Raw genomic sequence first — 19862 nt, 5'->3', positions numbered from 1 at the left:
AAAATTTTCAGATGTGATGGATGGAAGTAAAAAAAAATGGTATAAGAGATGAAAGTATGTTTAATTACTGTTAAAAATGATATGTCGAAAAACTAATTTAAAAATTATATGAAAAAATAAAGAACAAGAACGAGCAACACAGAGGTGAAAAACACCAACCATCATGTCGTTCTCCACTTCCTCGTAAAGCCGGGCCAATCTCTCCTCGCGACCCTCGCCGGCGGAACTGGCTCGCTTCAGGCGCTCAGCCCAACCCGCGTAGTAGCTTTCTTCGAGGTCGCGATAGGCAAGCACCAATGTCCGTAGACCCTCGCCGGCATATTCCTGGGGGTGGAGAGGAGAAGAGGAGGAGGAGGTGGAGAAGCCGGACGCACTTTTTGCAGATCACCGTGGTTTGTCCCCAACTCAGTGCAGTCATACCTCTTGTTACGTTTAAAGGTAAAGGTACCCCTGACCATTAGGTCCAGTCATGACCAACTCTGGGGTTGCGGCGCTCATCTCGCTCTATGGGCCAAGGGAGCCGGCGTTTGTCCGCAGACAGCTTCCGGGTCTTGTGGCCAGCATGACTAAGCTGCTTCTGGCGGACCAGAGCAGCACACGGAAACGCCGTTTACCTTCCCACCAGAGCAGTACCTATTTATCTACTTGCACTTTGATGTGCTTTCGAACTGCTAGGTTGGCAGGAGCAGGGACTGAGCAACGGGAGCTCACCCTGTCGTGGGGATTCGAACCGCCAGCCTTCTGATCAGCAAGTTAAGGTTAAATCTTCAGGTTAAATCTTTTCAGGTTGCGTCCTGCGGCGGCCCGGAAGTACCAGAAAGGGTTACTTTCAGGTTTCGCCACTCGCGCAAGCGCTCAAAATGACATCACGCGCATGTGCATAAGCGGCAAATTGCGACCTGCGCACACGGAGACGCGGGTTGCAATCTGTTCATGTTACAAATCGGGCTCCGGAACGGATCCCCATTCGCAACCAGAGGTACCACTGTACGATTCTATTTAATTGTCACTTTTTTTTTTAACACGAAAGCATCCGAAAGGGGTTTAGAATGCAAGAATAGCAACACGAAACCAAACGTAAGAACAGCCTTTGAACAAGAACCTAAAAATGCTGATCCGCAGAGAATACGTCAAGAGGACGGTGTCAGCATCGCCCTTGAGCCAGTGTCACCAACTGGACTCATGCACTTCAATCCCGACTGGGCTAGGCGAGCTGGGTAGCACTGCCAGCGACCACCTTTCTCAGAGGGACAGGTCACCGTGCTGTGGACTCACAGCTTAGAGCTGAGAGCACCCGATTCACTGTCTCAATAATACAGTCGTTGCGCAGCAGAGTTTTGCAGAGTCTTGCAGAGTATAAACCACTCGGAGAGCAGCTTTGTAGAATATCTTCCTTTTATTCTATAGCTACAACTATGATATAAAACTATATACAGAGCTAAAGGATCTAAGCATAAATCAATGCTACACTGAGAGTCTGCAGCTGCTCTAAGCAGCAGCCTTATCTCTAGACACGATCTCTAACACTCTCTCTCTCTCTGATACACTGACTGACTCACTCGCTGGCTGATTCACTCACTGACTAAGTAGAAAGCAGAACATTGCTCCTCCTCTCTGTAGAATCAGCAGGCTCCTCAGGAGATTCTTGGATATGGGAGGGGTGAAATCTCCTCAAACGGCTCACACCCCACCCCGTTAAAAGCAGGAGCAAAAAAACAGAGGACACACACACATTCCCAATCCCCCTTCAAATTAAGGCCCAAATGCCAAGGCCAAAAAGAAAAGAAAAATTAAAAGAAAAGTTTGGCATCTAAAACGCCTCTATTCAAGTCGCCCAAATTGGCAACCATCACTAGCCCCACAGAACGGCAGTCTTGCTTTCCACTGACCCCCTCTCTTGCTCCCCAAAAACTACTTACATTCAGATGGTCAGTGGTGACGTTATACAGCTCCTGGTGTCCCGGGTGAAGCCTCTCCAGCAAAATGGTGTCTGCTCCTTTGCAGTACAGACGGATCTGGCCCTCGTGGTTCCGTACTTATGGGGAGCAGGGAGGGGAGACAAAGGGAGAGGAGACAAAAACCCCACAGATTTTAAGCACAAGCAGGTTGAAATTTATTTATTGCTGTTTTACCTCGTTTTTGATGCTTTTGAATTCTGGTGCTGGAGGAGACTCTTGAGAGTCCCGTGGACTGCAAGAAGATCAAACCTCTCCATTCTGAAGGAAATCAGCCCTGAGTGCTCACTGGAAGGACAGATCCTGAAGCTGAGGCTCCAATACTTTGGCCACCTCATGAGAAGAGAAGACTCCCTGGAAAAGACCCTGATGTTGGGAAAGATGGAGGGCAGAAGGAGAAGGGGACAGACGATGAGATGGTGGGACAGTGTTCTCGAAGCTACCAGCATGAGTTTGACCAAACTGCGGGAGGCAGTGGAAGACAGGAGGGCCTGGTGTGCTCTGGTCCAGGGGGTCACGAGGAGTCGGACACGACTAAACGACTAAACAACAAAGCTCGTTTTTCCTCCAATGAGCTCGAGGTGAAATATATGTAGTTTCGAGTTGGAAACAAATGTTTAAAATAACCTTTTCTCAAAAACCTGGAGCTTTCCTTTTAGGAATTCTAGGTGCCAAAATCCCTCAGGAGCAGAAAAGACTACTTATGTATGCGACTACGGCTGCACGGATGTTACTGGCCTAGAGATGGAAAGAAGATAAAGTCCCAACCAGAGAAGAAGTTAATGGACTATGATGAAATGGCTAAAACGACCGGAAGAGTCAGAAATCAGGAAGACCAAAATTTTAATAAGGAATGGGGGAAATTTTATAACTTATCTTAAAGACCATCGTAAACAAAATCGTTAGGAGGATTGGAGTAACACTTGTAGCTTAAGGCTGAATTCTGGACATAATAGAAGAGGTAAAGGATTTGGAGTATCATAAAATATCCAGGAGGAAATGATTAATAATAAGACCCACAAAGGGGAGGATGGAAGTCCAGGAGATTCCTTGGAACCTTGTTTTTATGTTGTATACAGTCATACCTCAGGTTACAGACACTTCAGCTTGCGTTTTTTCGGGTTATGGACCCGCCAAAACCTGGAAATACCGGAACGGGTAACTTCCGGGTTTTGGTGGTCGTGCATGCGCAGAACCGCTAAAACGTGCTTTGCGCGTGTGCAGAAGCACCGAATCGCAACCCGCGCATGCGCAGACACGCTGCTGCGGGTTGCAAATGTGCATCCCGCACGGATCAGGTTGGCAACCCAAGCGTCCACAGTATGTAACTGTCACATTTTATTCTGAAAAACCAAACAAATAAATTTCTGAAAAGAAAAGAAATATACAGTATGCAGTTTCTTCCTCCTCCTGTATTTTATGCTCACAACCACCCTGTAAGGTAGGGCAAGCTGCAGCGGGGGGAAAGAGCAATGAGACTGACTGGCCGAAGGTAGATACCTGAAATGAGTCACAGAATTACAGAACTGTAGAGCTCAAAGGGACCCTAAGGATCATCTAGTCCAACCCCCTGCAATGCAGGAATATGCAGTATGTCCCATACGGGGATCAAACCTGCAACCTTGGCGTTATCAGCATCACACTGTAACCTGTTGAGCTATCCAGTGAGTCTACCCCCTCTCTGTGGCTGTAGACTGTTTTTAATCCTGAATTTCAAATTGTGGTAACCCGGACTTGCTGGAGAAGGGCGGGCAATAAAGTTAACCCGTGCCTCCTGCTACGATTTATACTCACGCCAGCCTTGTGAGGTAGGATAGGCTGAAAGAAGATGGAGAGGCACTAGCCCAGAGGTCGGCAACCGAAGGCCCATGGGCCGGAAGTGGCCCATGAGGGGCGCTTAACTGGCCCATGAGCCACCCCCAAACTGAGCCACCCACTCGGCGAGTCCCCGTGCACTGCGCTAAACCGGCATGGGGACTCTCTTCCGCGGCTCCAGAAATCGCGTCTGCCCATGCCCAGACGCTGAAAATCGCTTCTGCGCAGGCACAATTTTTGGTGTCTGGGCATCCAAAGCAAAATTCTGGGCATCCGAAGCAAATTCTGGGCATCCGAAGCAAATTCTGGCGCCACGGACATGCGCAGAGGCAATTTCCAGCATCTGGGCATGCGTAGAAGCGATTTTCGGTGCCGCGGACATGCACAGACACAATTTCTGGCGCCATGGACATGCGCAGATGCAATTTCTGGCGCCATGGACATGCGCAGACACAATTTCTGGTGTCTGGGCTTGTGCAGACGCAATTTTTGGCGCCATGGACATGCGCAGATGCAATTCCTGGCGCCATGGACATGCGCAGACGCAATTTCTGGCGTCTGGGCTTGTGCAGATGCAATTTCTGGCGCCATGGACATGCACAGACGCAATTTCTGGCGCCATGGACATGCGCAGATGCAATTCCTGGCGTCTGGGCCTGTGCAGAACCAATTTCTGGCGCCATGGACATGCGCAGACACAATTTCTGGCGTCTGGGCCTGCGCAGAAGCAATTTCTGGCACCGCAGACATGTGCAGGCGCGATTTCCAGCATTGCGCTGCGCTGGCCTAGCCCATGGAGGATCTCCGCGGGAGTGATTCAGCCCATGTCCAGAAAGCCTTGCTGACCCCTGCACTAGGCCAAGGTTTTTGTAGCTGCTCCCCCGGCCTCCCATCCCCATCTCCACCGGCGCCTCCCCCGTTCTCACCAATGACTGACATGCGCTTGCGGACGTTGTTGAAGTCCAAGATGGCCAGAAGCTGGTAGGTGACGGGCCGCCCCAGCTCCTGGATCACGATGGTCTTGGGGGTGCGTCCGCGGAAAACGAAGCCAAAGTTGCGGGAGGCGGTCACCAGGGCGCCCTCGTCTGGGGACTGGGCTTTGTAAAACAACTCCCCTGTTTGGGTAAAGAGGGAGAAGAAAAAGAGAGAGGAATCTGAAACTGGCACTGCAGAATGGCTGCATTTCCTCCTGAAACACAGTAGATGCTCGGGTTGCGAATGTGATGGGTTACTTCCGGGTTTCTGCGCATGCGCCGAAGCACCGAATCTCGATCCGTGCATGCGCAGCGCTGCATGTTGCAAACGTGCCTCCGTATGTAGCCTTGGGATGTGGAGGGAAGACTCATGTGTGTGTGTGTGTGTGTGTGTGTGTAATTTTCATTAAATTTTCTGTTTTACAATTTAGAATATTCATTTAAAATGTCAACGACTTCCCTTCTTCTCTTTCCATAGTTCGTTTTGCATATCATAAATCCCTGCATCTTTTACATCAACTAAACCGTTCAGTATTCCATTATTGCACCCATCAAACCTTATTTACACTGTTGAGTTTATCTTAATGCTGCCAACATTTTCAAGGGTACACAATCCCCCCCCCACATATTCAATAAACATTTTCCAATTTTCTCTAAACGTATGTTCTTCTTGTTCTCTTACTCTATATGTTTTAGGTCCACAAGCTGTGCATATTTCATCAGTTTAAGTTGCCATTCTTCTTTAGTTGGGACCTTGCTCGTTTTCCATTTTTGGACTAAAAGAACAGTGGCAGACATAAACAACCTTTTTTGACACCTGGGAATTTTCATCTGAATTATCCCCAACAAAAAGCATTCTCGTGGTGTTGTTTTTTGGGAAAGTGTTTTTAAACGTTTTTTTCCAATTCATTATTAATTATTTCCCAATACTCTTTTACCCTTTTACAGGTCCACCACATATGAATGAACAGACCCTCGACCTCATTGCACTTATCTGATTCAGTCCTGTACAGTGGTACCTCGGGTTACATACGCTTCAGGTTACAGACTCTGCTAACCCAGAAATATTACCTCGGGTTAAGAACTTTGCTTCAGGATGAGAACAGACATCGCGCGGTGGTGGTACGGCGAAAGCAGGAGGCCCCATTAGCTAAAGTGGTGCTTCAGGTTAAGAACAGTTTCAGGTTAAGAACAGACCTCCAAAACGAATTAAATTCTTAACCTGAGGTACCACTGTACATCTTAGCAAGCCTACTTGGAGTTAAATACCATCTGTAAATCATTTTCAAGTAGAATAACATGCTGTAAACTTCAGAAGACTCTCCATCCCTATAGCAGGACCAACACCTCCTCCTCTTCCCCCCTGATTTTTTAAAAGACCCCAATCCCAACCTGGGCTCTTCTCCTCGGACATGACCGTGTGGCAGAGAGAGAGGAGGCGGAAGAACTCGTGTACATGAGGGTCCCCGAGCTTGACTGCTTCCAGCAGCGCCGCGTCCCAGAAGGTGAACTTGGGGTCCGCCAGGGGATTGAAAGAGAAGTCCACTGGTTCCGTCTTCTGGGGGAGGCCGGGAGAGAGGAGGAGAAGAAAGGGTTACAGTGGTGGCTGGGTGAGCGTGGGGACTGGTAGGGTGGGAGGCCGGGAGCTCGACAGTAGGGGGCGCCAGAGGCAATGGCAGGTGGAGCCAACGAATGCAGTTTCGTCCCCCTTCTCCTACTCCTGATCCCTGCCGAGTTCTGACATGATCAAAACTGAGAGGAAGGAGGGGAAAGATGCTGGGAGGCAGACAAGCCTCCTAGACTGGATGTAAGAAATAAAGTAGGCAGGTGAGGAGCTGGCGGAGAGGCAAGAGAAGCCGGTGGGTCACAGCCCCCATTCGCCCAAATACAGCAGCCTCCAGTGGCCAGCAATATCACCCAAGATAACAATTGCCTATTTTTTGAGGCTATTATTGGATTGTTGTGGGACGCGGGTGGTGCTGTGGGTTAAACCACAGAGCCTAGGACTTGCCCATCAGAAGGTTGGCGGTTCGAATCCCCGCAAGGGGGTGAGCTCCCGTTGCTCGGTCCCTGCTCCTGCCAACCTAGCAGCTCGAAAGCAAGTCAAAGTGCAAGTAGATAAATAGGTACCGCTCCGGCGGGAAGGTAAACGGCGTTTCCATGCGCTGCTCTGGTTCACCAGAAGCGGCTTAGTCATGCTGGCCACATGACCCGGAAGCTGTACGCCGGCTCCCTCGGCCAATAAAGCGAGATGAGCGCCGCAACCCCAGAGTTGGCCACAACTGGACCTAATGGTCAGGGGTCCCTTTACCTTTACCAGATTGTTGTAATTTAAAACTAATAAAACTAATAAAAACTTGACGTTTTTATCCCCAAAAAAGTTTTTGATTGCATTTCCACTGAAATGAGGCTGCTTTTTAATGTTTTAATGTTGTATTTTAATCTTGTTTTTTTAAGCTGTATTTCAATCAATTGTTTTTATATTTGCTGTTAGCCACCCAGAGACCAGTCTTAGCTGGGGAGGGTGGGGTATAAATATCTAAAAAATTAAAATAAATAAATAAAAATTATTATAAAACAATAATAATGTCTATTTTGACGAGGGCTAATGGAGGGCATATAAAAAGCCACCCTACATAAAGTATTTGTGGGGCGGGGGGGGGGGTTACAGCAAAGGTTTTATTTGGTCCACGTTTTTAAGTCAATGGGACCACATTCGTGCTTCCAGGACAAATATGCCGCTCGGAACACAAAAACTCCTCCTTTCAAACAATGGATTTTCATCCTCCAGACAGGACATTGGGGAGTTTAAGATTAATCTCTTTTTTTCATAGATTGTAAGCTCATCAGGGCAGGGACTTTGTCCTTTTTCGCCCTGTGGAATGCCATGCATCCTAATGGGAGTATATAAATTAATTAGGTGACCATTATCACTGTTATTATTCCCGATAACAGGTGGCAGCTCTGCGGGTGGGTGTTTCCTTCTCCCTCCCCGCCCCAGCCCCCACTCCCCTTAATAAAAGCCCTTTCCCCACTTCTTTCTGCCATCCATCTCGTCGCTGAGATTCTCCCACAGCTCCTACCTCTCCAAGCTCAGCCTTGTAACCCAGAACATCCAGGACATCACCTGCGAAACAGAGAAAAATAAAGAGCGAGGGTTACGACCCAGGAGGGCGAGAGAGAGAGGAGGTATTGACACACCATAGTAGGATACTACCATAGTAGAACACCATCGCTGTTCTGGCTTCAGCGATAGCTGCGCAGCCTGCATTCGCTCCATAAGATGCACACACATTTCCCATTACTTTTTAGGAGGGAAAAAGTGCGTCTTATACAGCGAAAAATACGGTAGTTGTTTATTGCCTTGACATCTGATAGGAGGGCGTTCCACAGGGCGGGTGCCACTACTGAGAAGGCCCTCTGCCTGGTTCCCTGTAACCTCATTTCTTGCAGGGAGGGAACTGCCAGAAGACCCTCAGCACTGGACCTCAGTGTCCGGGCTGGATGATGGGGGTGGAGACGCTCCTTCAGGACCGAGGCTGTTTAGGATGAGCCCCATCTGCCCCTCACTTCCCTCTACAGCATGTGAGGAAACTGCTTTCTTGACCGTCGGGCCCATTATTGGTCTTGTCCTTTCAATCCGCTGGAATCTGTCTTCACATGAAGTGGAAGTCCCTAACTCACTGGGGTTTGAGACCCATCAGCTATCCTCGCCTGGTGCAGCCAGTCAGTTGAACAGTACAGTGGTACTTTGGTACTCAAACAGATTGGCTGCCGAACAAATTGGCTCCCAAACGCCGCAAACCCAGAAGTAAGTGTTCTGGTTTGTGGACATTTTTTGGAAGCTGAATGTCCAACGCGGCTTCTGCTTGAGTGCAGGAAACTCCTGCAGCCAATCGAAAGCTGCACCTTTGAATAGTTTCAGGAGTCGAATGGACTCCTGGAATGGATTAAGTTCGAGAACCAAGGTACCACTGCAGTTAACAAGAAGAAGAAGAAGGATTTGCTGAACCAACAATCTGAAGTGGAATACAAAAAAGGGAGGTGTGAGGAGGTCCGGGAAACAAGCTAAAGGAAAATAAGTAATGGAAAATTTGTGTGTTTTTTAATTTTCTTTATTTTGTATTTTTGTTACTTTTTCTTTTTATCTTTATTGTATTATTATAAAAAATCTTAATAAATATTCTATATATAAAAAAAGAAGAAGAACCACCAATAACAGCAACTAATAATTTGAAAGAGAAGAAGAACCAATAACAGCAACTAATACAGTGGTACCTCGGGTTAAGTACTTAATTCGTTCCGGAGATCCGTTCTTAACCTGAAACTGTCCTTAACCTGAAGCACCACTTTAGCTAATGGGGCCTCCTGCTGCCACTGCGCCACCAGAGCACGATTTCTGTTCTCATCCTGAAGCAAAGTTCTTAACCTGAAGCACTATTTCTGGGTTAGCGGAGTCTGTAACCTGAAGCGTATGTAACCCGAGGTACCACTGTAATTTGAAGAAGAAGAACCAATAACAGCAACTAATAATTTGAAGAAGAAGAAGCAATATCAGCAACTAATTTTTTTTTTTTAAAAAAACCCTAGTCATAATGACAACAAAACTGGTTTCGAACCCGGTGCCTGCATTTTGGGCCACCTGGCTTACCGTAGCTGCGCCCGTTCACCGAGCACTTGCTGAAGACCATGATGTTCTGGGTGAGGGTGCCCGTCTTGTCTGAGAAGATGTACTCCACCTGCCCCAGCTCCTCGTTGAGGGTCGTGGTCCGGGCCTCGGCCGGCGTGCACCTCTTCACGCAATACATCTTCTTATCCCAGTTGATGAAGTAGCTGTGCCCAAGGCGAATCACCTCCACGCTGCGCAGACACGGGAGGAGGAAGAGGTTAGCGCAGGGACAGAAACCAGCCCACTGCACCAAGGTAAAATTCATTCCCCCGCTCTCTCTTTCTGCCTCTGGCCCAGACTACCACTGGAACGTGGCCCTCAAAAACATGCCCAGAAAGGCCCTCAAGTTGGAAAGGATTCCTTGCCTCTGGATTGGGCCCAGGGCCTGGAGAGATCCACCAACCCCCCCCCCCCCGCCTGCCTGGAGGCTCCTCAAAACCACAGATTTACAGACAGGCGGGTGTAAAAGTTGCTCTGAGCCCGCGAGATAGAAGTCTGAAGAATGAACGAAGAAACAAACAGAAGTCCCGAGAAATGAGAGGAAGATCTCGGAATCGGCTAGTCGCAGGCCTTAAACGCTCTCCCCTACCAGGGTTTGGGGAAGGGGTGGAAAGACAGCAGACTATACCTTATAGAAAAACAGGAAGTTGCCTCATATTGAGTCAGGTCATTTGGTCCATCTAACTTAGCACAGGCCAACTCCCCATTTAAAAAAGGTAAAGGGATCTCTGACCATTAGGTCCAGTCACGGACGACTCTGGGGTTGCGGTGCTCATCTCGCTTTATTGGCCGAGGGAGACAGCATACAGCTTCTGGGTCATGTGGCCAGCATGACTAAGCCGCTTCTGGCGAACCAGAGCAGGGCACGGAAACGCCGTTTAACTTCCCGCCAGAGTGGTACCTATTTATCTACTTGCACTTGACGTGCTTTCGAACTGCTAGGTTGGCAGGAGCAGGGAACGAGCCACGGGAGCTCACGCCGTTGCGGGGATTCGAACCGCCGACCTTCTGATCGGCAAGCCCAAGAGGCTCAGTGGTTTAACCCACAGCGCCACCCGCGTCCCTACTCCCCATTTACAAGTGACATTTTTGCATGCAACTGTGCACACTTGCAGTACCAGGAACCTGGAAATGGGGAGCACCCTGGAGAGTCCAACTGCCTTGCGAGGAAGGTAAAGGACCCCCTGATGGTAAAGTCCAGTCAAAGGTAGGATTGCGGCGCTCATCTTGCTTCAGGCCGAGGGAGCCAGCGTTTGTCCACAGACAGCTTACCAGGTCATGTGGCCAGCAGGACTAAACCGCTTCTGGTGCAACGGAACACCGTGACGGAAACCAGAGCGCACAGAAATGTCGTTTACCTTCCCGCCACAATGGTACCTATTTATCTACTTGCACAGGTGTGCTTCTGAACTGCTAGGTTGACAGGAGCTGGGACGGAGCAATGGGAGCTCACTCCATCGCAGGGATTCGAACCGCCGACCTTCTGATCGGCAAGCCCAAGAGGCTCAGTGGTTTAGACCACAGCGCCACCCACATGCCCTGGCTTGCGAGCAGACCCTCCACAGAGTCCAAAGGTTTTCTCGCGAGCTGGAGGCCTCATTGCTTAACACATGAGCAAGCCCCACTGCCCCCCAGGCTTGTGCAATCCAGAGGGACAGCGGGGGTCTTCTTGACCAGCTCAGCTGATGGGCAGGGAAGCTGCTTCCCTGTGTGTCAGCTGTGCAAGCTGGAGATGTCACTGGGATTGAACCCGGATCCTTTGGCAAGCAAAGCAGTTGCTCTATTACTGAGCTATGGCCTTCCCTTAAAAATAATTGCTTGTGGAACTGAACTAGGCTGCCTTATATTGGTGTATCATTTATCTATCCAGTTCAGCACTGTTAAAACTGACTGGCAGAGTCTCACCAGGTTTTAAGGCAGGAGATGCTCTCATCTGCACCTGGGAGATGCCAGGATTCGAACCTGGAACCTTCTGCATGCTGTAACCACTAAGCTACATCCCTTATGCAGCTCACAGGATGTTATGGAACGGGACGTCCCACTCACCCCCTACCTCACCGTAAGCTGCAAGGACCCAAGCAAAGCGGGAAGAGGATTTCGGGTGGCGGCGCATGCTCTTACCTGGGGGCTAAGGGTGTGAGAGAGAAAGAGAAATTCGTGCTGAAGAATTCAAAAGAAAAAGAGAAATTAAACCAACAACAACAAAAAAAGAACAGACACAGATAGCAGGGTTGCAGGCAGAAAGGCAGGGGGAAAATAAGATGAAATCAAAAAATAGGAATGTGGCAGTGGAGCGATCAGGAGATACTAAATGTGTATGACAGAGGCATCGTTAGGAGAAGGTGGGAGAGATAAAACTGGTCAGATCGTTCCTGATAATAGCATCAGATGCCCGCTTCCTAAAATTCTGCCTGCTCACCTCTTTTAGAATCACAGAGCTGGAAGGGGACCCGGGGGTCATCTAGTCCAACCCCCTGCAATGCAGGAATACTCAACGCACAGTCCCCCATCCAACTTGGAACCATACCGGACCCTGCTTAGCTTTGCAAAGCTGCAAGCAGTTTCATCGCTGCACCACCAGGAGGATCCTAACTCTCAATTCTGTCTCCTCCTGAAGTTATAGGTTGGTTTCGAGGGACCTCAACGGTCCGGACACTGCCTGTCTAAAGACTCTGGGACGAGATCGAGGATTCAGGGACAGCAGCTCATAAGCAAAAGCTGCAGTTGCAATCTCAGCTGTGAACTCGTTGGAGGTGAAGCACTAGGCAAGTCACTCGACCTCAACCTTCCCCATCTGTAATAGGGGTGTAATAAATGCTGGCCATGTCTTACAGGGGTCGATGCAAGGATTGTTGACCTGTATGACATAGGGGCTGTGCCTGCAAGAAGCTGCAGAAGGATCAGTTTCAATGACCCTTTCTGTCTGCAAGGAGGAGAATGGGAGATTTAGCTTTCATTTTAGACACCTTGCAGTTTGTCGTGACATCCAAAACCGGGCAGATTACCGTCAGTTGAAACCATGTGCAGCAGAAGCAAGCTACCTCCAAACCCTAGTTTATGAAGCTGGCATGTTTTCCCTAACCATGGTTAACATTAACCATGGCTAAGATTAACCATGGTTAACCACAGGCCCTTTTTAACAAGTCAAGGCAACTGTATGTCAGGCCTGTACCCCGTTAATATATTAAAGGTAAAGGTAAAGGAACCCCTAACCATTATGTCCAGTCATGGCTGACTCTGGGGTTGCGGCGCTCATCTCACTCTATAGGCCGAGGGAGCCGGCGTACAGCTTCCGGGTCATGTGGCCAGCATGACTAAGCCACTTCTGGCGAACCAGAGCAGCGCACGGAAATGCCATTTACCTTCCCTCCGGAGTGGTACCTATTTATCTACTTGCACTTTGATATGCTTTTGAACTGCTAGGTTGGCAGGAGCAGGGACTGAGCAACGGGAGCTCACCCCGTTGCGGGGATTCGAACTGCCAACCTTCTGATCCGCAAGTCCTAGGCTCTGTGGTTTAGCCCACAGTGCTACCCGCGTTAATATATTACTACCCCCTTATTGGAGAAGTAAGCTACTGAGAATATTGAAAGGCACATCCCATAATCACTAGGAATTATTAAGGGCGACAAAAACAGTGGGAGGGGGATGAGAGTGCCCCAAAATACCTGACGTAGAGGGAGATGGGGACGACCGTGTTCAGGATGATGATGTAGGACCAGAAGGAGAGGAAGCCAGAGAAAAAGGCACTGTCGACCGCCTCGTCCCAGGGCAGGTAGATCTGGAAGCAGGCGCCCACCTCGTACTCCCAGATAGAGTTGCCGATGGCCAGGATGATGCCCATGCACACGAGAAAGCCGAAGATCTGCCGGGGGAAGGAACAGGGAGTATTAAAAGCAGACAAAGAAAACACACAAAGAGAGGGCAGGATCTTCTATGCTCAGGTGGAACAGGAGGGGAGACTCCTTGCTTAAAAACCATGGAGAGATAGGAGCCCTCCTGTGGCGCAACGGGTCAATGCATCCGGCTGTTAACCAGAAGGTTGGTGGTTCGAGCCCACCCAGGGACAGCTGCAGGCAGAATTCCTGCATCGCAGGGGGTTGATCAGGGGTTGGCAACGTGCAGCCCATGGGCCGGATGCAGCCCACAAAGACCGTTTTACCAACCCACAAGCTGCCCCGAAACTGAGCCGCCCACTCAGCAAGTCCCCCACACGCTGCACTAAACCGGTGCAGCGCAATGCGGGGACTCACCAAGCGGCGCCAGAAATCACGTCTGCGCATGCACAGATACTGGAAATCACGTCTGCATATGTCCAGACGCCGGAAATCGCTTCTGCACAGGTGTGATTTCCGGTGTCTGGGCATGTGCAGAAGGAATTTCCAGCGCTGCGGACATGCGCAGACGTGATTTCTGGCGCTGCGCCAGTCCGGCCCACGGAAAATCTCCATGGGAGTGATCCAGCCCACGGCCAGTAAACCTTGCTGATCCCTGGTCTAGATGACCCTCAGAGGGTCTCATCCAACTCTAGAATTCTAGGGAGGGAGGGAGAAGGGAGCTTTACGTACCCAAAGCACCAAGGTGTTCATCAAGCGGTCAATGCTCGTTCTCTTGAATTTCGTGCGGCCGCTGTTCTGCATCAGTTTGGTGTCCGGGCCTGTAGGAGCCAGAGAAATAAACATACAGGAGGAACATGATGTGATTTACAGTGGTACCTCGGGTTAAGAACTTAATTCATTCCAGAGGTCCGTTTTTAACCCGAAACCGTTTTTAACCTGAGGCGCGCTTTAGCTAATGGGGCCTCCAGCTGCCACCGCGCCGTGCGATTTCTGTTCTCACCCTGAGGTAAAGTTCTTAATCCGAGGTACTACTTCCGGGTTAGCGGAGTCTGTAACCCAAAGTGTTTGTAACCCAAGTTGTTTGTAACCCGAGGTACCACTGTAATGTGACTCCAGAATTTAAAACATTTGCGCTGGCTGCCCATCTACTCCTGAGCCAGGCCCCAGGTCCTTGTCTTAAGTTACGAAGCCCCAAACAAATTAAGATCCAAGGTACCGCAGTTACTGCTTTGAGGACTTGCACCCGTAACAATGTAGATTTTCTGCATTGGCCTAGATCAGGCACGTCCAACTATCTTTGTTAGGGGGAGAGACCATGGTTGTTGAGCATTTTCTCCCCCTTTCCTATCCTTTTTTTGGGGGGTGGGCGGGGGAGCTAACAATCGCTTAGGATCAACCAGGAACATCCCGCGATCGACCAGTAGATTGCGATCGACTGGTTGGACTTGCCTGGCCTAGATGACCCTTGTGGCTCCTTTTCAACTCTCCAATTTTATGGTTCCATGAAATGAAATGTAAAAAATAAGTCAAGGATTGGGGGGCACTGACTTTCCCCCATTGTTGTGACCTTGTGAAAAAATTCTTCGTTTTTTCAACCAGATCCTGATGGAGCTTCAGGAGACCATGAGAGATCAAGTGAGGGAGGGCTAATAACCCCCCTCCTTTTTTCCTTGTGTGTGTGTGCTGAGCCCAGGGGGTAACCCGTGAAACGCGGTCCAGGACCGGACCAGAATCCGAAGGTTCCCCTGGGAGTCAGTCCGACAGGGCCAAGGCAGGAAACCAGGCAAGGTCAGGCACAGGATTTCAGGCAGGTTCTAGCAAACAGCCATGTTGCTCCCACAACCTGGGGCGGGGTCCGACAGCCTTTTATCTTTGTCAGGGTAACGGCCGGTCCTGATCCCCCAGCGACTCACCTCCCTGTCTCGCCCAAAGGTGAGCACTCCTCCTGCGAGCACTCAGGTCTCTCCTTCTCTCAGACCTCAGTCTCTGCAGCTCGGGAGACATCGGTGGGTTACTAGACCCAGGGGCCGCCTCAGCCTCCCCTGACCCAACCAGTAGGGCCCAGCTGGAGGCAACGAGGTCATCCCCGCCTCTGGAGCCACGGCAGGCTCAGGCCCATGACTCGGCCCAGCTGGTGTTTGTTGCAGGGGGACCTGTGCAGACTGGGACTCTTCAGGTTCAGGCCCCAGACCTGGTTCAGATGATGCAGTGGCGTAGCGTGGGGGGTGCAGGGGGTGCTAGCCACACCAGGTGCAACATTTGGGGGGGCGCGCTCGCACTCGCAGCTCTCTGCCCCTACCTGGCTCACTCACTCACTCTCTCTCAATGCAGTGCTGGCTGTGCAAATCCGATCCGAGCTGCCGGGTCGCCGCCCACTGTGGAGGGGGAGGGTGCCAGGCGTGTGTTGCGTTGCGGAGCGGAGAGAGAGCGAGGGAGGGACTATCTGGGGGAGGGACAGTGCAGCGGCTGCCCAGCGCAGCGCTGAGCACGGGAGAGAACCACACCCAACCAGCCCAGGCAGCAGCAAGAAGAAGCTGGCAGCGGCGGCAGGTTAGGGGCGCAAATTACTTGCCTTGCCCCGGGTGCTGACAACCCACGCTACGCCGCTGAGATGATGCCTGAGGCAAAGGGTCCGGTGCAGACTGAGACTCCTCTGGTTCCGAGTCTGAGCCCGAGTCCCAGGCCATCGCAGCGTGTCGGGTCTTTCCAGATTGTGCACCGAAGGGCAGGCTGGTTTTGGGGGTGGGGAGGCTCCTTGGCTGAAGAGCAGGGTATCAAGCGCTTTAAGGAAAACTGAAATAAGCTGAAAATAACCTCACGCACCTGCAAAGATGACAAGGCCAAAACACCACTCCGTATTGCGGAGGACACAGCCACGAAGCAGCATGTTCTGGTTGCTCAATGAGTGTTTGCTGTCCTTCCAGTAGAGCGTCCCGCTGAACTTGTCCAGCTTATTGTTGGGCGGCTCACAGATCACCTCCCCTGAAGTCGAAAGGCATCAATTCAGAACAAATTCCCCAGCCTTGCATTTCCTCCAAGCTAGGAAATTTTGCTGGGTGCAGTGAGCAGAGGCTGGAGGTGCCCACTGGGTGGCAGGCAGGGAGCCCAACAGCAGGTGGCGCCAGAGCCAATGAGAGACTAAGAGGAAGAGGAAGCTCAGCTATTCCTGGTACACCTAAACGGCCTTGGCCCAGTATACCTGAAGGAGCGTCTCCACCCGCATCGTTCAGCCCGGACACTGAGGCCCAGCTCCGAGGGCCTTCTGGCAGTTTCCTGACCACGAGAAGTGAGGTTACAGGGAACCAGGCAGAGGGCCTTCTCGGTGGTGGCGCCCACCCTGTGGAATGCCCTCCCATCAGATGTCAAGGAAATAAGCAACTATCTGACTTTTAGAAGACATCTGAAGGCAGCCCTGTTTAGGGAAGCTTTTAATGTTTGAAGTTTTATCGTGATTTTAATATTCTGTTGGGAGCTGCCCAGAGTGGCTGGGGAAACCCAGCTGGATGGGCAGGGAATAAATTAATTAATTAATTATTAATATTATTATTAATTATCATCATCATCATCATCATCATTGTTATTATCATCATCACCTTGCCCTCAGTCTCTTTTCCAATTCAACGAAACTTCAGATCTGGAAGATCCTCGGGGCAGAGACTTATCTGGTTGGAGTTTTATTGAGGATGCTCCCCTTGCCCTCCACCTGTTCCCTCAGCATTTTATAATGTAAGCTACCTGGGGCAGGGACCCGGCCCTTTGCAACCTGCAAAGCACTGGTGGCACCAGGCAAACCAGAGGTGGGGAGCGTTTCTCAGCCCCAAGAGACGAAGGACTGTCGGCCCAGGCAGGGGAAAACACATGCAAGGAGGGAGGGGGTGTCCCGAGGGCCAGTTAGGAAAACCTGCATGCTCTGTGTCCCATGCAAAACTATGCCTCCCCCCCCACTCACCATCAAAGTGTGCAAGCTTGCTGGTGTCACTCAGCTCTGACGTCACTGGGATGGCCTGACGGACCTTCATGTTGGTCTCCCTGGAGGCAAAAGCAGCATTAGGCAAAAGTGACACCTGGCTTGAGAGCAGTACATGTGAAAAGGATCTAGGAGTCTTGGTCGACCACAAACTTGACATGAGCCAACAGTGTGACGCGGCAGCTAAAAAAGCCAATGCAATTCTGGGCTGCATCAATAGGAGTATAGCATCTAGATCAAGGGAAGTAATAGTGCCACTGTATTCTGCTCTGGTCAGACCTCACCTGGAGTACTGTGTCCAGTTCTGGGCACCACAGTTCAAGAAGGACACTGACAAACTGGAACGTGTCCAGAGGAGGGCAACCAAAATGGTCAAAGGCCTGGAAACGATGCCTTATGAGGAACGGCTAAGGGAGCTGGGCATGTTTAGCCTGGAGAAGAGGAGGTTAAGGGGTGATATGATAGCCATGTTCAAATATATAAAAGGATGTCTCATAGAGGAGGGAGAAAGGTTGTTTTCTGCTGCTCCAGAGAAGCGGACACGGAGCAATGGTTCCAAATTACAAGAAAGAAGATTCCACCTAAACATGAGGAAGAACTTCCTGACAGTAAGAGCTGTTCGACAGTGGAATTTGCTGCCAAGGAGTGTGGTGGAGTCTCCTTCTTTGGAGGTCTTTAAGCAGAGGCTTGACAACCATATGCCAGGAGTGCTCTGATGGTGTTTCCTGCTTGGCAGGGGGTTGGACTCGATGGCCCTTGTGGTCTCTTCCAACTCTAGGATTCTATGATTAAGCATTGAGGGGGGGTCCAAGGAGCAGGCCCAGGCGCCTAGGTCCTGGATTCCTGCTCGGGTGGGGGCAGTCCTTGCACTCAAGCCTACCCCCAATGAAAAGAGGCACGGTAAGAACCAGATCAGGATGAAGGGATCCAAGATGCACAGTGTCCTGCTCCTCACAGGTTGAATCCTGACTGAGGTTGAATCCTGACAAGACAGAAGTACTGTTTTTGGGGGACAGGAGGCGGGCAGGTGTGGAGGACTCCCTGGTCCTGAATGGGGTAACTGTGCCCCTGAAGGACCAGGTGCGCAGCCTGGGAGTCATTCTGGACTCACAGCTGTCCATGGAGGCACAGGTCAATTCTGTGTCCAGGGCAGCTGTTTATCAGCTCCATCTGGTACGCAGGATGAGATCCTACCTGCCCGCAGTCTGTCTCGCCAGAGTGGTGCATGCTCTGGTTATGTCTTGCTTGGACTACTGCAATGCGCTCTACATGAGGCTACATTTGAAGGTGACCCGGAAACTACAACTAATCCAGAACGCGGCAGCTAGATTGGTGACTGGGAGTGGCCACCGGGACCACATAACACCGGTCCTGAGAGATCTGCATTGGCTCCCAGTACGTTTCCGAGCACAATTCAAAGTGTTGGTGCTGACCTTTAAAGCCCTAAACAGCCTCAGCCCAGTATACCTGAAGGAGCATCTCCACCCCCATCGTTCAGCCCAGACACTGAGGTCCAGCGCCGAGGGCCTTCTGGCGGTTCCCTCGCTGCAAGAAGCCAAGTTACAGGGAACCAGGCAGAGGGCCTTCTCAGTAATGGCGCCCTCCCTGTGGAATGCCCTCCCACCAGATGTCAAAGAGAAAAATAACTACCAAACTTTTAGAAGACATCTAAAGGCAGCCCTGTTTAGGGAAGCTTTTAATGTTTAATAGGTTATTGTATTTTAGTGTTTTGTTGGCGGGATATAAATAATAAATTTATTATTATTATTATTATTATTATTATTATTATTATTATTATTATTCACAGATGTCTCCAGAAAGTCCAAAAGGCAGGCAGAAAAGCCTACAGCCAAGTGCCAGCTGGTTTACCAACCTCCTCCACCAGCAACTGACATTGATATAGACTGTGACTGAACAGGGAGGCTCCGCTGAGCTCGCTCCCATTTGTTTGCCGATTTAAAAACCGCTTGGCAGGCAAATTTTTAAAATGTTTTGATTGAAAGGCTGAGGTTCTGTTTTGCTGTCAACGGCATTTTGTAGAACGTAGAAATTCTCTATTCTTTTCTAATATATATTTGGACCTGAGTTATAACTGTGAAGAGCCTTGTTTAAACATATGTAAAGGTAAAGGGACCCCTGACCATTAGGTCCAGTCGTGGCCGACTCTGGGGTTGCGGCACTCATCTCGCTTTATTGGCCGAGGGAGCTGGCATACAGCTTCCGGGTCATGTGGCCAGCATGACTAAGCCGCCTCTGGCGAACCAGAGCAGTGCATAGAAACACCGTTTACCTTCCCGCCGGAGCGGTACCTATTTATCTACTTGCACTTTGACATGCTTTTGAACTGCTAGGTTGGCAGGAGCAGGGACCGAGCAATGGGAGCTCACCCCGTCGCGGGGATTCGAACCACTGACCTTCTGATCGGCAAGTCTTAGCTCTGTGGTTTAACCCACAGCGCCACCCGTGTCCTACTCTGTTTAAACGTAAGCAGTACATAAATGGGATGAATGAAATGAACTAGGTAAGCGGTTCGGATCGCCTTGGAATAAAAATAGCTGACATGCCAAAAACAGCCACCCTATGGAACTCCCTGCCTTTTGACAACAGCCAGCCACCTTCACTAAAAACATTTTTATTTAAGCA

At 50.3% G+C, this 19862-nt stretch overlaps 1 protein-coding gene across 2 annotated transcripts in view; it reads right to left on the bottom strand.

Annotated features, from left to right (window-relative positions):
* Positions 1–19862, bottom strand: part of ATP8B2 (ATPase phospholipid transporting 8B2) — a 60924-nt gene that overhangs the window by 17788 nt on the left and 23274 nt on the right. For both annotated transcript variants that reach the window (XM_083715539.1, XM_083715538.1), the window contains 10 exons: positions 17202–17281; positions 16076–16234; positions 13982–14070; positions 13082–13278; positions 9396–9604; positions 7828–7871; positions 6137–6302; positions 4697–4885; positions 1920–2035; positions 160–324 (listed from right to left, as the gene is read on the bottom strand). In XM_083715539.1, coding sequence (XP_083571665.1) covers positions 160–324; positions 1920–2035; positions 4697–4885; positions 6137–6302; positions 7828–7871; positions 9396–9604; positions 13082–13278; positions 13982–14070; positions 16076–16234; positions 17202–17281 — 1414 coding nt within the window. The remainder of the gene's footprint in view (positions 1–159; positions 325–1919; positions 2036–4696; positions 4886–6136; positions 6303–7827; positions 7872–9395; positions 9605–13081; positions 13279–13981; positions 14071–16075; positions 16235–17201; positions 17282–19862) is intronic.

Source organism: Podarcis gaigeae (genome assembly GCF_964106915.1).
Source record: "Podarcis gaigeae genome assembly, chromosome: 16".
NCBI classification, from domain to species: Eukaryota; Metazoa; Chordata; class Lepidosauria; order Squamata; family Lacertidae; genus Podarcis; species Podarcis gaigeae.
Note: the sequence above shows the minus strand (reverse complement) of the source record. Positions and strands in the feature narration are given on the sequence as shown.